The following is a 13,129-nucleotide window of genomic DNA, read 5'->3' on the forward strand; positions in this document are numbered from 1 at the left end:
GTTTACATAAGATCCAGTGCCCAAACAACCTAGGTGACTGGAGACTTCATACAAAATGCTAAGATGTTGGTTTCTCACAACTTCCTCAACCAGAGACAGAGGCAGGCTGCTCCTGGGGAAGGCAATCTCTAGGTGTAATACTGATTCTGCATTCTAGCCCCTAGTGCTCAGCCCCAGTGCCTGGGCTTTCAGCTGATACTGTTGAATGCCGGCTTGCCCTGTAATAAGGCCTTCTTCATCCATGATTTGATAGTGAAAGAGATGGCTGACCTGGTATGTATTATTGCAACCTGCTGTGCATGGGGGATTCCACCTTTTGGAAATGTGCCCACCTGTGTTTTGAGTGTGGCACCAGCTATGATCACAGGGCAGGGATGATAGAGTGGCTATAATCATCCAAGAGACCCTGGTGGCTTTCAGTGCTACTGTGTAGGTTGTGAGACTCTCCTGGTGAGGTTGGGTTCTAGGCATCAGATGGGATTGCTGCTGCTATACTGGCCTTCCTACTTAAGCTGCCTGATGACGTGTCAGGATTGGCAGTGGACTTCCCCAGGCTCATGGTACAGGAGGACTTTAATCTACCTTCCTTGGGCACGGGCTCAAGGGCAACTTGGAATGTCATGGCCACCAAGGCAACCATGGACCTGACCCAGGTATTATGAGTCTGATTTACAGCAGCAGTCACACATTAGATTTGTTTTTTGTCTCAGGCCAGTGGCAAAGTGATCTGTGTGGAGTTTTTCTGGCCCTGGATCCCAGAGAACTCCCTGGTTCTCAAAGGAACTCTGGGAGATGAGCCCCCTAAAGGGAGGAAAACAAACAGTGAACTCGATGGAGTATGGGTAAGAATCTTCATTAAGGATTACCTCATAGCAATTAGAACAGCAACATATAATTATTTTCCACTCTCACTGCTTCTGCAGATGGCTGCTTAGTGACTCTGTTTAGGGTGTCCCAGTTCCTCCTGGGGAAGGAGGGGCTGGAGGAACATCTGCAAGGCTGCTGCAAAGAGTATTTTAGGCAATTGTCAGATAAAGTCACACAGATCCCTTGTGAGTTGGACTCCCTTTGTGCAAAATCTTCGGAGTTGACTGAGGCATAGTCTAGCATGGACAGGTTCAGGCGTTCTGGGAGAAGATAAGTGTCGTTGATCCTGAAGAAGTGGACAGGATCCTTGAGGCTGTAAGTAGTGCATTAGATTTGGGACCCTCCTAGTTTAGGCCTCCCAGGAGATTATGTGTGTGGTTGAATACAGGCAGTCTGTTCACAATCAATCTTATATACCAGTTTTACCCATTCCTGGATCAGGCGGCCTTACGCACAGTCATGCCTTGGTCACAACCCAGTTAAACTATTGCAGTACACTCTTGCTGCCCTTGAAGACCATCCAGAAGCTGCAATTGGTCCAGAATGCACTGATACGGGTAGTTTCGGCTGCACCTCTGTATGCCTATATAACCACACTACTTTGTGATCTGTATCTGTTCCCTGGATGCTTCCAGGTACAGTTCAAGGTGCTGGTTACTACTTATAAAATGGTTCATAGCACTAGGTTATCTCTGATCATCTCATGAGAATCTTGATATTTAAGGTCCTTAATACTTAAAGTCTTTGCTGTCAAACAGCATCACCTATGCAGTGTTGTCCAAACTTGGCCACTTTAAGATGAGTGGACTTCAACTCCCAGAATTCCCCAGCCAGCCAGCCAGCCAGTTGAAGTCCACTCATCTTAAAGTGGCCAAGTTTGGACAACACTGACCTATTGGGACTGAGGAAGTGTGCCTTCTCTGTTGAAGTGTCTCTCCTGTGGAATAGCATACCACCCACGATTCAGATGGTCTTAATCCTATTGGCCTTCTGTAAAAATTTGAAAACCTGGCTTTTCCCCAAGCACTGGGCCAGAGCATTGGACGAGCCCATCCTGTAATGGCTCTGGAACTGGAATATGTTGTGGTTTGGCCTCAGTTATGCTGTTATTGTGGTGTGTCTTTGTGTGTTTGTTTTTAATGTTTATATAAGCTGCCTCAAGTCTCTATTTGTGAGTTGGATAGCCATATAAATCATATAAGCAAACAAACAGTTCAGTCCCATTTTAGCCTACAGTGTTTCACAAACTCTGCCAATGGATTGGAAACAGTAATTTAAGCCATCTGGCCCAAACCTCTGCTCTGCACAGGAATCCAAATTAAAGCATCCATGACGGATGGCTGTCCAGAAAAAGAAAAGCAAAAGAAACCCTTGCTATTAAATCATAAGAAAAATAAATGAAACTGCTTTTATAGCAAGTCAGCCCTTGACCCATCTTACTCAATACTAGCTGCACTGATTGGCAGCAGTTCTTCGGGTTTACAGGTAGGGCATATCTCCTGTCCAGCTCTTTAGGGATGCTGAGGACTAAACCTGGAATCTTCTCCGTGCTCTATCACAAGGCTACAATTTTACTCGGAGTCCTTCCAATGAGTCCCTTTCACTTAAGACAGTAGTTGAAGCATCTGAGATCTTGATATCTGTACTCTTCACAGTGAATTATTGCATACTAGCTAAAAGAGTGGGATCAATTATGAAGATGCTTAGCTAATCTTGGAAGCTAAGTGAGGCTGGCCTGGTTAATATTAGGATGAAGGACAACAAGAGAATCAGAAACCTATAACTCTGCCAAATTACTTCTGTAACTTTGCTTAAAAAAATTGCATGACTGCAGTCACCAAGAATTTAGCATTACTTGTGAGTCTCTTTACCTTTTCATTAAGACGCTTGGAGAATTTGAGGTTTTCAGCTTCTGTTACACCCAATTCATTCTTCCAAACTAGTGTGTGGATTGGGATATAACTGTCCACCAATTTTTATACTTCAGAAATACTCTAGTATAGTTCAGGGCTTCCAAACTTCAGTATCTGTTTTTTTAAAGACACATTTAGAAAGAAAACAATTTATAAAAATACATATTGAAATATTCTACAGAAATAGAATGGGACACACTTAGGATGAGCACCTGTGAAAGTACTGCAGGTTAAAAATAGACTGATTTGTCAATCCTGCATTAAGATAACTGGTGGTGCTATACAACTGATACACTCTGTTCATTGCACGTCATACCTGGCATTCTGCTGTTTGGTTTGGAAACCTGGAGGTGACCTGCGTTAAGACTCTCTGCAGTCCAAATAATACACAGGGACCAGTGTGTCTTGTATTTCAGTTCAGCCTTTTCCCAATCCCATTGAAAGCAAAGAACACCAAAGGGCTCTCATGGAAAAAGGAGAAGCCTGCACACCATTATCTTGCATTCATCATCCACGTACACTCGTGTTTTATTGTTGGCGATTCCCAATTACAGAGCATTTTTCAGAAAAACAAGCAAAACCCTCAAAGCAGTGCCTTTCCCTCCCTGCATCTTTGCCAAAGAGATAATCGGTGAGAGGCGGAGTTAGAAGGGCTACGGAAGCAAATGGAGGAAAAACTCATCACTCTCTCTGAATATCCCTTTGGGATTTTTAACTTGTCCCCACCTCCACCTCTGTTTTCATGTGTTTGGGCCAAGCCATGATTAAGGTTGCATATTTTCTCCTTCTGTCACAGGTTGCTGTGTCCCAATAGCCTTTCCTCCTGTAGAGGAACAAAGACACATCTGCTAAGTTTCAAGAACGTTTCAGGATCTGGAGCTCTCAGACAACTGCTTTTATATTAGCAGCTGGATTTGCAACAACATTCTAGTCCAGGACAAAATGGGCTTTGGTAGTGCTGGTTCATCTTGTTGCCTAAGCACGCTGGGTGCACCCAGGTCATATCATTAAGCTATAAAACTGTTCATTTCTTTGGGACATATTTCGTGAACGTGAGATTAAAATCTTTTATACTGTGTTTCACAAAGACCTGGGAAACCTAGATTTTAATTTACAGCCAGCCATGAATCTCATTAGTTGATTTGGGGCCAGACTCTTTGTTGTGAGTGGACAGTGGAAGGGGAGCACCAGGAAGGCAAAGGTGAAATAAAAATCAAAAATCATTCCCATTCCCTCAAAACTGATTTCAGCTTGGCTGGGGTGTTGGAAAGTCTGCCCATCCATGACAGCTTTCTCTAACTTTAACCTACTGGATGTTTTAGACTTCAACTCCCATGATTCTAGGGAGCCCTCTTCCTTCTTTTGGACGTACTCTTATGCTCCATCCACCTACAGGTATGTGTGCATTGCAATGGAAGCCTTGGATCAGCTACTGATGGCCTGCCACTGCCAGAGCATCAATCTCTTTGTGGAGAGCTTCTTGAAGATGGTGGCCAAGCTGCTGGAATCAGAGAAGCCTGACCTGCAAATCCTTGGCACCAATTCGGTAAGCATTTCCTTTGGACATGGTCTGGAGGAGGCTGACAATGGTATATCTAATGAGTTCCCCTCCACCTTAGAAGGGAGTTTAGCAAAATATCTAAGCTATTGAGCATTGAATTTGGAAAATTCCAGTTCAACTCTCACCTCACAAGCTGTTGTCCTGTTTCACACACACTCAGTTGCTAGCTGAAAATAGCAGTTTACTCAAGGCTGAGTATAACAACACATCAGAGCAGGAAATCAGATAGTTGTTTCCAACAGAGAACCATGAATCAGGCTGCAGCCAGCTGTCTTTAAGAGAGTTACTCCCTTGCAGGGTGGGGAGCCTCACTGAATGTCTTTCCTGTGCTCTCCAAACTCGTGACTGCTCCAGCTGTTCTGATGGTGCCTGTGTTTGATCAGCTTCAGGTGATTGCTGGCTTGGTGTCTCCTGAGGCTCACATTCCACTGGTTCAGTTGGAGCAGCTGAGTCAGAGCCTGAATCCTGGGCCATGACAGCTGGTCTTAAGAAAGTAATTATTAGTCTCAATGACTAGCTTAACCTGGGATGGGAATGTGCTGCTAGGTGTCATCAGCATACTGCTGGTATCTCATCTCAGACCATTGGATGGCCTCTGCCAGTGGTTTAATATAAGTGTTGAAAGATCAAATCCTATAGGATTCCATAAGTGAGAGACCAACAGATTGACTTCTTCTCCCCCACTGACACTGATTAATACTCTTCACTCAGAAAGGAGATAAATTAATGAGGTACGCCGCTCTCAGTTCTTCATAGGTGGTCCAGGAAAATACCACAGTCAATAGTATCAAATGTCATTGAGATGTCCAAGAGGAGTGTGCTCTCCGCATTCAGGTCTCAGTGAAGGTCATCAACCAGCTTTTTCCATCCCATGATAAAGTCTGACTCAAGACTGAAAGGGATCTAGATAATCCACTTCTTCAAGGATGCTATATGGCTAACACCATTCACCAAAGCTGGGGTGGCTTTTTGAGGAGGGGGAGTACCACTGCCTCCTTCAAAGCTGATGGAAACACACCCTCTCCCAGTGAGGTGCTGACTGTTTACTCACCCAGTTCATCAGAGTCTCCCACCAACTCAAAGGAGCCAGGAGATCCATGAATCCAGTTCACAAGTTGCATAGGTCACACCACAGAGTACCATCTTCACAGGCTGAAATGAATACGAGATAACATTGCAAGGCATTGTCATATCTGATTATGCCTTTGAAGAGTCTAGTTTAGGGCAGATGTGAGTGACTCTGACAGCAAAGTGTTGTGCTATCAAGTCATAATGACCAACCAGTAGATCCTCTTGCCCAACAATCTCTAACAGGGTAACCTTAAATAAGGCTGCTAGACAGCAACCCGTTGACCAAAAAAAGTAAAAAAAATACAAAAGCTTTGCCACTTGCATTTCCATGAGGTAGGCTCAGACATGAACTCATACACATGCTCCACCAGATTACTTTTCATCTTACTCCACTGGCTCTCCGGGCCTCTCCCTGCTACTTCATTTCCTGGAGATGATCTGTAATCCAGGGGAGCCTCCCTGGAATTGGCCAACAGTAAGTGGCCATTTGGAAGCAATCTTGTTGAGAGCCCTAGTCACCTCCCTATTGAAGGAATCAACCAGGTGCTCAGTGGCTGTCTGCTGTCCCTCTCCAATCACTGGCAAGTCTGAAGTCCAATCCACAGCCACCACACTCAACCAAACACTCCCCAGTTATCCTGAGTTAGAGGCTAATGTCTGGCAAGTCATTCTTCCCAGCCCCTAAACATATATTCACTCTCCCTTCAGACTAACCTTTCTTTTATCCATGCCTCATAATTCCTTTACTCCCATCCATTCCATCTTCTGTTCCTCTCCTGCAAGAACCTAATTCTCACTCAGGTTCTCCAGGTTTAAAGTCATTCCCCCCCTTGCTCCACAGGGACATCTCACTCAAGGAAACATTACTTACAATGAACCAAAACCACCCACAGAGCATCTACTAAATGCACAGCTGTTCTTATTGGAGTTTGTTTTTCAGTGGCCAGCTGGAATTGCTTGCTTTCTCCTGCTTCTCCCAGAGGACCCACAATGACCAGGAACCAGTTTCCTTAAGCAACCACCTCCATTTTTATTAACACAGGAGGTCTGACCAGATAGCCCTATCTTTACTGCCACCAACTCTGTCTCATCTATGTAGCTACTATAATGGTGATCCACCCTCTCAACTAGCCTTCAAAGAACTGGAGTATTACCATACTGCACCGTTGCATTCTCTGGATACCTTGCCCCTGGGATCCCATGCTGGAATCCCAGGGCACTCTGTTTTGACAGCCAGGACTCTTTTGGGGTTTAATTGCTCCAATTGTAAGCAATATTTTTCTGGGCTGTGCAGCTATGCAATTTGTTGTAAACCATGCTCATTCCAGAGATCACACAATTCGTTGCTAGCATTTTTTCTCTACAGAAAGCTATATAATTGGCTGAGAGATCCCATTAATTTCTGAAAATGTCTTAGCTGTCAAGGGCAAAATTATTTAAATTTTATTCCTCCCACCCACTTTTTGGAATACGGTGTTGTGCATGCCATTGACAAGCCAAGTATGGGCCTTGGTCTCAGGAAAACTGCATATCCCCTACCTTATGGAAATGTTGATAGTTAATCGGCCTTCTCTAGCATGATCAGATGATCTTAGTCCCAGTGGGGGAGGGTAAAAATAAGGGCCACCTCCCTTTCCCTCTCCTTGCATAGCAAAATTTTGGCTTGAGAGTTTTGGAAAGAAGAAAACAGTATCCAGAAGGAATGTTAGGCAGAGCAGTGATAAGATGGAAGTCTTGCCTTTCCCATCAGCTGGCTAGAAAGGCAGTGAAGGTAGACATGAAAAGAGAACCGATAAAAATTGATTTGGTGCGTGGCAGCAGGCAGCTGTTTCTGCTTCTGTTAATTGCAAAATAGAGCCTGTCTCACAGTTGGCCAGATGCAAGTCTCCTAATCTGAGCTTACTGCTTGGGAGGGAACAATTGTTTGTCCCAGAAATGAGCTGGAGTGATTTAGAGGTAAGAGCATCTTTGGACGGAGGGTGGTTGGACTTGGGGAAAGAGCTGTTGATATGTGCATCACACCTGTGCTTTTACTTAAACTGCAAGGATTCATTAGCACTGAGCAGCCTCTGAGCTACCAAAGAGAGGAGGAGGCAAGGGAATTGCAGAAATTCCCATCCATCGTAACACAGTTTCATTGCCTTTAACTTAATAAGGGTAAATGGGAGAAGAAAAGAAAAGGGACAAGGTGGGTGATGTAGAGGCAAGAGGCTCTGAACAGCATTTGAGCTAGACCTCAATTAGATGTCTGCAAACATTGGAGTCCATGACACAATACATGAATCAATGGGTAGCCTTCTAAACAAAGACAGATGTTCCACAATGTGAACAGTGAAATCATGCAACCTGAACACTCTCCTTTTTTCCTATGATTTATTTACAGTGTATCCAGGAGAAATGGAGTAACTCATATGATGTATAATGTCTGTAATATTTGCTAGCACGGTATCATTAAATTAGATGAGGAGAGGTCACGATGTTGAGTATACAGTAAAAATAGGTTTATGTGCATGTATTCATATGCGTTCTGTCTGTGGATATACAATATGCTGTTTCTTACTGAGGAACTGCATTCATAGAGAAGGTGGTCACTTGTGAAACGGCCAAACATTTACTACATTGCTCTCTGCAACATCGGTGTAATTTAATTTCATGTATTTGATTTAGGCACCATTCAACTTCAAACTGATTCTGGGCAATGTACAAAAAAGCCGAACAGAATAGAAAATACAATAATTATAAAAGAAATAAGAAATAAATAAAAAACAGGAACCAGTGGCGAATCCGGCTGACCACGCCCATATCCTCAGACAATCTGTCTGGGACTCCAACCACCCTAATCCAAGGCCTCCTGTAGAAAAAGAAGGAAATAAATTTGATTAAAGGAAAATCTTCATACAGGACTTTAGGCATGAACCATACTTGCACATGTTGTTTGCAAAAAGAATGGATTTGCAAAAAGAACTTGAAGCACCTTGAGTCAAGGAGTTGGAGACTGAAGAGACTACAATGGAGCCAGTGACAACAGTACTGATTTCAGAAGCCAAATGTTTGTCTGGGGAGAGGTTCAGTAATTCATTCCAGAAACTCACCTATGTGTAGGGGTAGAGTAAATGCAGACAAGCAAGGATCATGTGGTGCTTGAAAGATTCTCACATGCACATACTAAGGATTCAACCCATAGCAGATAGATTACGTAAACATCTTAAAAGGAATCCCAGTTAATTTGTAGATTTTTTTTAGGCTTTATTATTAATAACTACTGGTCTTTTTATTCAAAAGGGGTACAATTGACGGTTTCCACTCGAGGAATTCTCCCTTTAGGCTCACACAGGAAGTATTTTTCTTTTAAGATAGCAGCTGCTGCAATGTGTTTCTACATAATTTCCAAACAACAAAGTTGTGTTTTCCTCTCCCTTCAAAACACTTCCTTTAGAATGATGCCTGCTTTGAAAAATAGACGCTTAAGCTAAATAGAGACATTGTTTATCAGATAATATGCAGAGTTGAACAAAGCTGTGTTATGAATTAACCAGTCATATCCTCATCTTTCTGTATGTACACACACTTTTTCTGTATATTTCATGTTTCAATTCTTTTCCCATTCCAAAAACTCCTGAGGCAAGGGAGTTTTGCCATCTGCCAATATGGATATTGTGAGTAGGCATGGAAAATATGGCTTCTTCTTGATTATCTAAAATGCTAGCACCAGGTTAACCCCCAAATGATGAGGAATGATGGGTATTTTTAAAAGTAACCCTATTTTGTATTGTCTCGGCCTCATTGTAAACTACCAGACTGGTCCCTTTCCGTGGGTGGAGCTTGGAATATAGATCCCGGTCCTCCAAATCATGAGCTGGGGCAAAAGGAGATTGTAAATGCAGTTTATGGAAACTATGGTTTAAATTCATCCTAAACAACTAGAGAAAAAAAAGAATCAAACTTCAGTTTCTAGTGGAGTCAAATGATTATCAGGGAAGAGGCATTTTCCATTGGCCTGAGAATCCACCTAAGTTAGACATTTGTGAAGGATCCTCAGGGGCTGGAAAGTAAAATTCTGAACTAAGTCCAGGTATGCAGTTAGAAACAATTCACATTCAACAGGGAGATACATACACACTGAGTAGTCAACAAAATGTTGAAAACAAAAAGTAAGGAACAAAAATGAGCAAATAGAAGCCATGCATAAGGGGAAGGAGAAAACCTTTATAGTTCAGGAGTATATGGTAGAGGTTAGGAGTATAAGGAAAGAGGCAAAGTTTTAAATATCCAGATTCAGTATTGCTCTTTGTCAGCATTTGTATACTGTAGATGGAGGTACTGTATTCTATTAGGGATTATTTTGCTCGTATTTATATCAACAATCTTTAATTAAAGGATTCTTCAAGGCTATGACTGCTTTATTAATTTTTCAGCCAATAAATTCAATTCCTCTCATTTTTAAATATTGTTCCAAAGAAAGATATAATTTTACAGTGTTTTATTGTACTTGAACTAGCAGCTAACAACCAATTGAATTTGTTCTGTTGCTTTGATTTATATGTCCTGGGAAGATTGGATGATAAAGCTACACTAATATAATTATTCAAGACTATTGTGTATTTTCTCCAATTTCCCTGTTTTGGCTGCTCTAGAGAACTCCCTGCAGCTGGCTAGGTACCAGGTTTTCAAAACTTAGATGGCATTATACATAATTTTGTGTACAGGCAATTTTTAAAAATAATACTGTAGAAAAAGTTCCTGCTGTGTATGAGAATAGACTCATAAAACTACTTTTGATAGAAAATGAAGACGTTGGAGAAGAGTGTGCAGGCACACATTTTGACCTCTGCACAGGAGAGGCTGCATGATTCATAGATGGGAAGATGGAAGTGAAGAAATCTTGCTTTAGATTTCAGGAAAACTGAGGCAGAAGCTCCATTTAACTCAATGGGACTTAGGGACGCATGAGAATTCCAGAAATCAAAATTCACGTTTCCCCTATTTTAAACCTTAAGCCATCTTTTACGTAGTTTAGCTTAGTTTAAGAAGGGACCACGCTTCTGTGGTAGAGGCTCCAGGTTGTGGATACTTTTTTATATTCCCCCCCTCCATGAGCAAAAGGCAACACACGTGTCCCCTATACTTTATTCCTTCAACAACCTCATGAGGTAGATTTTGGTAACTTCAGAATCATATATGCAAGGATAGAATATTATTTGTCCCCTACACAGAAAGTACAGTATATTGGTAAAGAATTAGATTGGGACTGGAGAGATCCAGGTTCAAATCCAGCCTCAAGCTGGGAAGCTTCCTAGGTGGCATCAGGCCTGTCTTTATCAGATGATTTGCAGCATCTCTTTATATTCAGCTGTTCCTTGACTTTTAGCTCAATTCTCTCATCTGTCCCCCCCAAATCCAGGACCCACTGGGACATCCTCCTATTGGATCCTCTGGCTTTACATTTAAGGTAGTATGCAAAGTTCCAACTGAGAAAATCTGCCTCCTTGACCCTTTTCTCTCCTGCCTGTCATGGACACTTGACCCACACCGTCACATTTTTGTCAGTTGTGCCCCACTTAACTCATGGAAAAGTAATCCTTACCAAAATGTATCTCTTAACCATAAAAAGGCCACCTGGAGCTGAAATGTCCAGAGTCATGAATCATTTCATCCTTTTCCTTCAGATAACAAAATGCTTTGCTGGCCCTGCCTCCATTAAGCAAATTCTGGAGAGCGGCTGCGGAGGTCTTCTCCTGCAAGAGAGCTTGAGAGCTGCTAAAGAGCTTCAGATAGGACAGACTTCAGAGATCACATAAAGGCTCCGATAAGACAGAACTGCATGGATCAAGGGCTGCTTGATCCCATCAATCTTGAAAGCATTGCTCAGATTGGGGTAATCTGTTGCCTTTTACCTGAGCTGTGCCCAACCTCAGCTTTTTTTTCCTAAACTCTTAAGCCTGATGTGTAGCCTTTAAACATCGTTTTCAATGTGAACTTGAATTTTGAGGAAGAAAAATCCCTGGTACCATAAGTGCAAGATGTGACTTGTGCTGCTGACCACTACCCTGGCCTGCTTACAGACAACTTTTTATGATAGAAATAAAATCCTCACAAGGATTTCCTCCTCCATTGAGGCGGGAGACGTTATTTGGTGATTTTCTTCGATTGGCGCACGAGTGCAGTATTTTTAATATTACCTCCTTTTCTCTGCCCTGATGCCCTTTTTTCCTTTCCTCCAGTTTGTGAAGTTTGCAAACATTGAAGAAGACACTCCATCTTATCACAGGAGCTATGATTTCTTCGTCTCTCGCTTCAGTGAAATGTGCCACTCCAGCCATGATGACATGGAGATCCGGACAAAGTAAGTAGAGACCTCAATGGATGCTGGCAGCTTCAGCAGCCTCAAGAAATTCCTGGTTTTCTACTGACAGGCCAGTCCTTTTGTCTTCCCAACTATAACTCAGTAATACCATTCTCACAACACAGTGAACCAGATAAAAACTTAGTGACTCCTAGGCTTGGTTAGTGATGACCTTGATTAGATTTTTGGAGAGGCTAGCATGTTGTGCAACCCTCCTCTTTAGGGTTATTTTATGATTCAGTGTACTCTGCAGGCTCAGAAAATGGGTAAATTCAGTAACAAAGTCCTATCTATCTATCTATCTATCTATCTATCTATCTATCTATCTATCTATCTATCAGAGCCATGTGTCAGGGTCACACAGCATGCTAAACTCTTGAAGCAAGTTTACAAATTCATTTTTTTTTCATGTTGTGCCCAACTATTTACATAGATATTCATCATACTATTCCCTTTCAGGGTAAGCAACATTATGCCAAGCACAGAAAAGGCATAAGAAATAGCCAAAGACATTAAAGCACAAAAGAGAAAAAGGAGAAGGAAATACAGCTAAATCTAGTTTATATCAATTCCATTAATTATACCTCTTCATATTTTTCTGTCCTTGCAAGCTATCCTAGCTTCCACCACAGCCATATACCAAGGTATACATTGCCTTTCATTCTTTTTAACTTCTCTCTTTTTGAATATCTCATCAACTTCATCCAGCCACAACTGATGTACAATTTGTGATAATCCCCTCAATTTTTCCTGTCAAAACACAGCTACCATGGTCTGTATGAAGCAGCATATGGAAGTAGAGTATAGAGAGGTTTAATGAGTGGGTTTGATATATATTTGATTTAGATATATAGCTGATTTAATTTAGCTGTATTTCCTTTCCTTTTATTCCCCATACCTTTAGGCTTACTATTTCTTTTCCCTTTTTATACTTTTCATAATTCAAATTACCTCAAAAATGAATAGTGATGGGCACGTATGTACTGTATGTTAAATATGAACCATAAAAATATATCTAGTAGAACACTCACATCTGTCTGTAACCTTCAATTGGATGAAATAGTGCATCGTACGGCAACAGTTTTTGAACCAAGGTACTTCAAATGGGCTAATTTACAGAATGCATTCAAAATCTGGGACCCATTACTCCCGTGGGATTGAAATTTGGCAGAGTTGTGGCCACTTCAGCACCGCCATGCTCCAACCACTTCAGCATCACCGCAGTCAGCCACGGTCATGTGATTGTCATTTCCATTGCTCCTTGACAGCTTCCCACAAGTCAGTGGGAAAGCTGGCAGGAAGTCTAAACTTGATCGTGATTGCCAAGGCTCCCTAACAGCTTCCCACAAGCAAAGTTAGTGGGGAAGCCAGCAG

General features: G+C 42.1%; 1 protein-coding gene across 1 annotated transcript in view; it reads left to right on the forward strand.

The window, feature by feature from the left end:
* EFR3B (EFR3 homolog B) overlaps positions 1-13,129 on the forward strand; it is a 74,042-nt gene that overhangs the window by 18,747 nt on the left and 42,166 nt on the right. Inside the window, exons 4-5 of the mRNA XM_088152236.1 lie at positions 4,176-4,326; positions 11,634-11,755. Of these exons, the coding sequence (XP_088008362.1) occupies positions 4,176-4,326; positions 11,634-11,755 (273 nt within the window). The remainder of the gene's footprint in view (positions 1-4,175; positions 4,327-11,633; positions 11,756-13,129) is intronic.

Source organism: Python bivittatus, unplaced genomic scaffold, assembly GCF_059951505.1.
Source record: "Python bivittatus isolate LINGU-HERP-01145 unplaced genomic scaffold, Pbiv_v1 ctg000690_np1212, whole genome shotgun sequence".
NCBI classification, from domain to species: Eukaryota; Metazoa; Chordata; class Lepidosauria; order Squamata; family Pythonidae; genus Python; species Python bivittatus.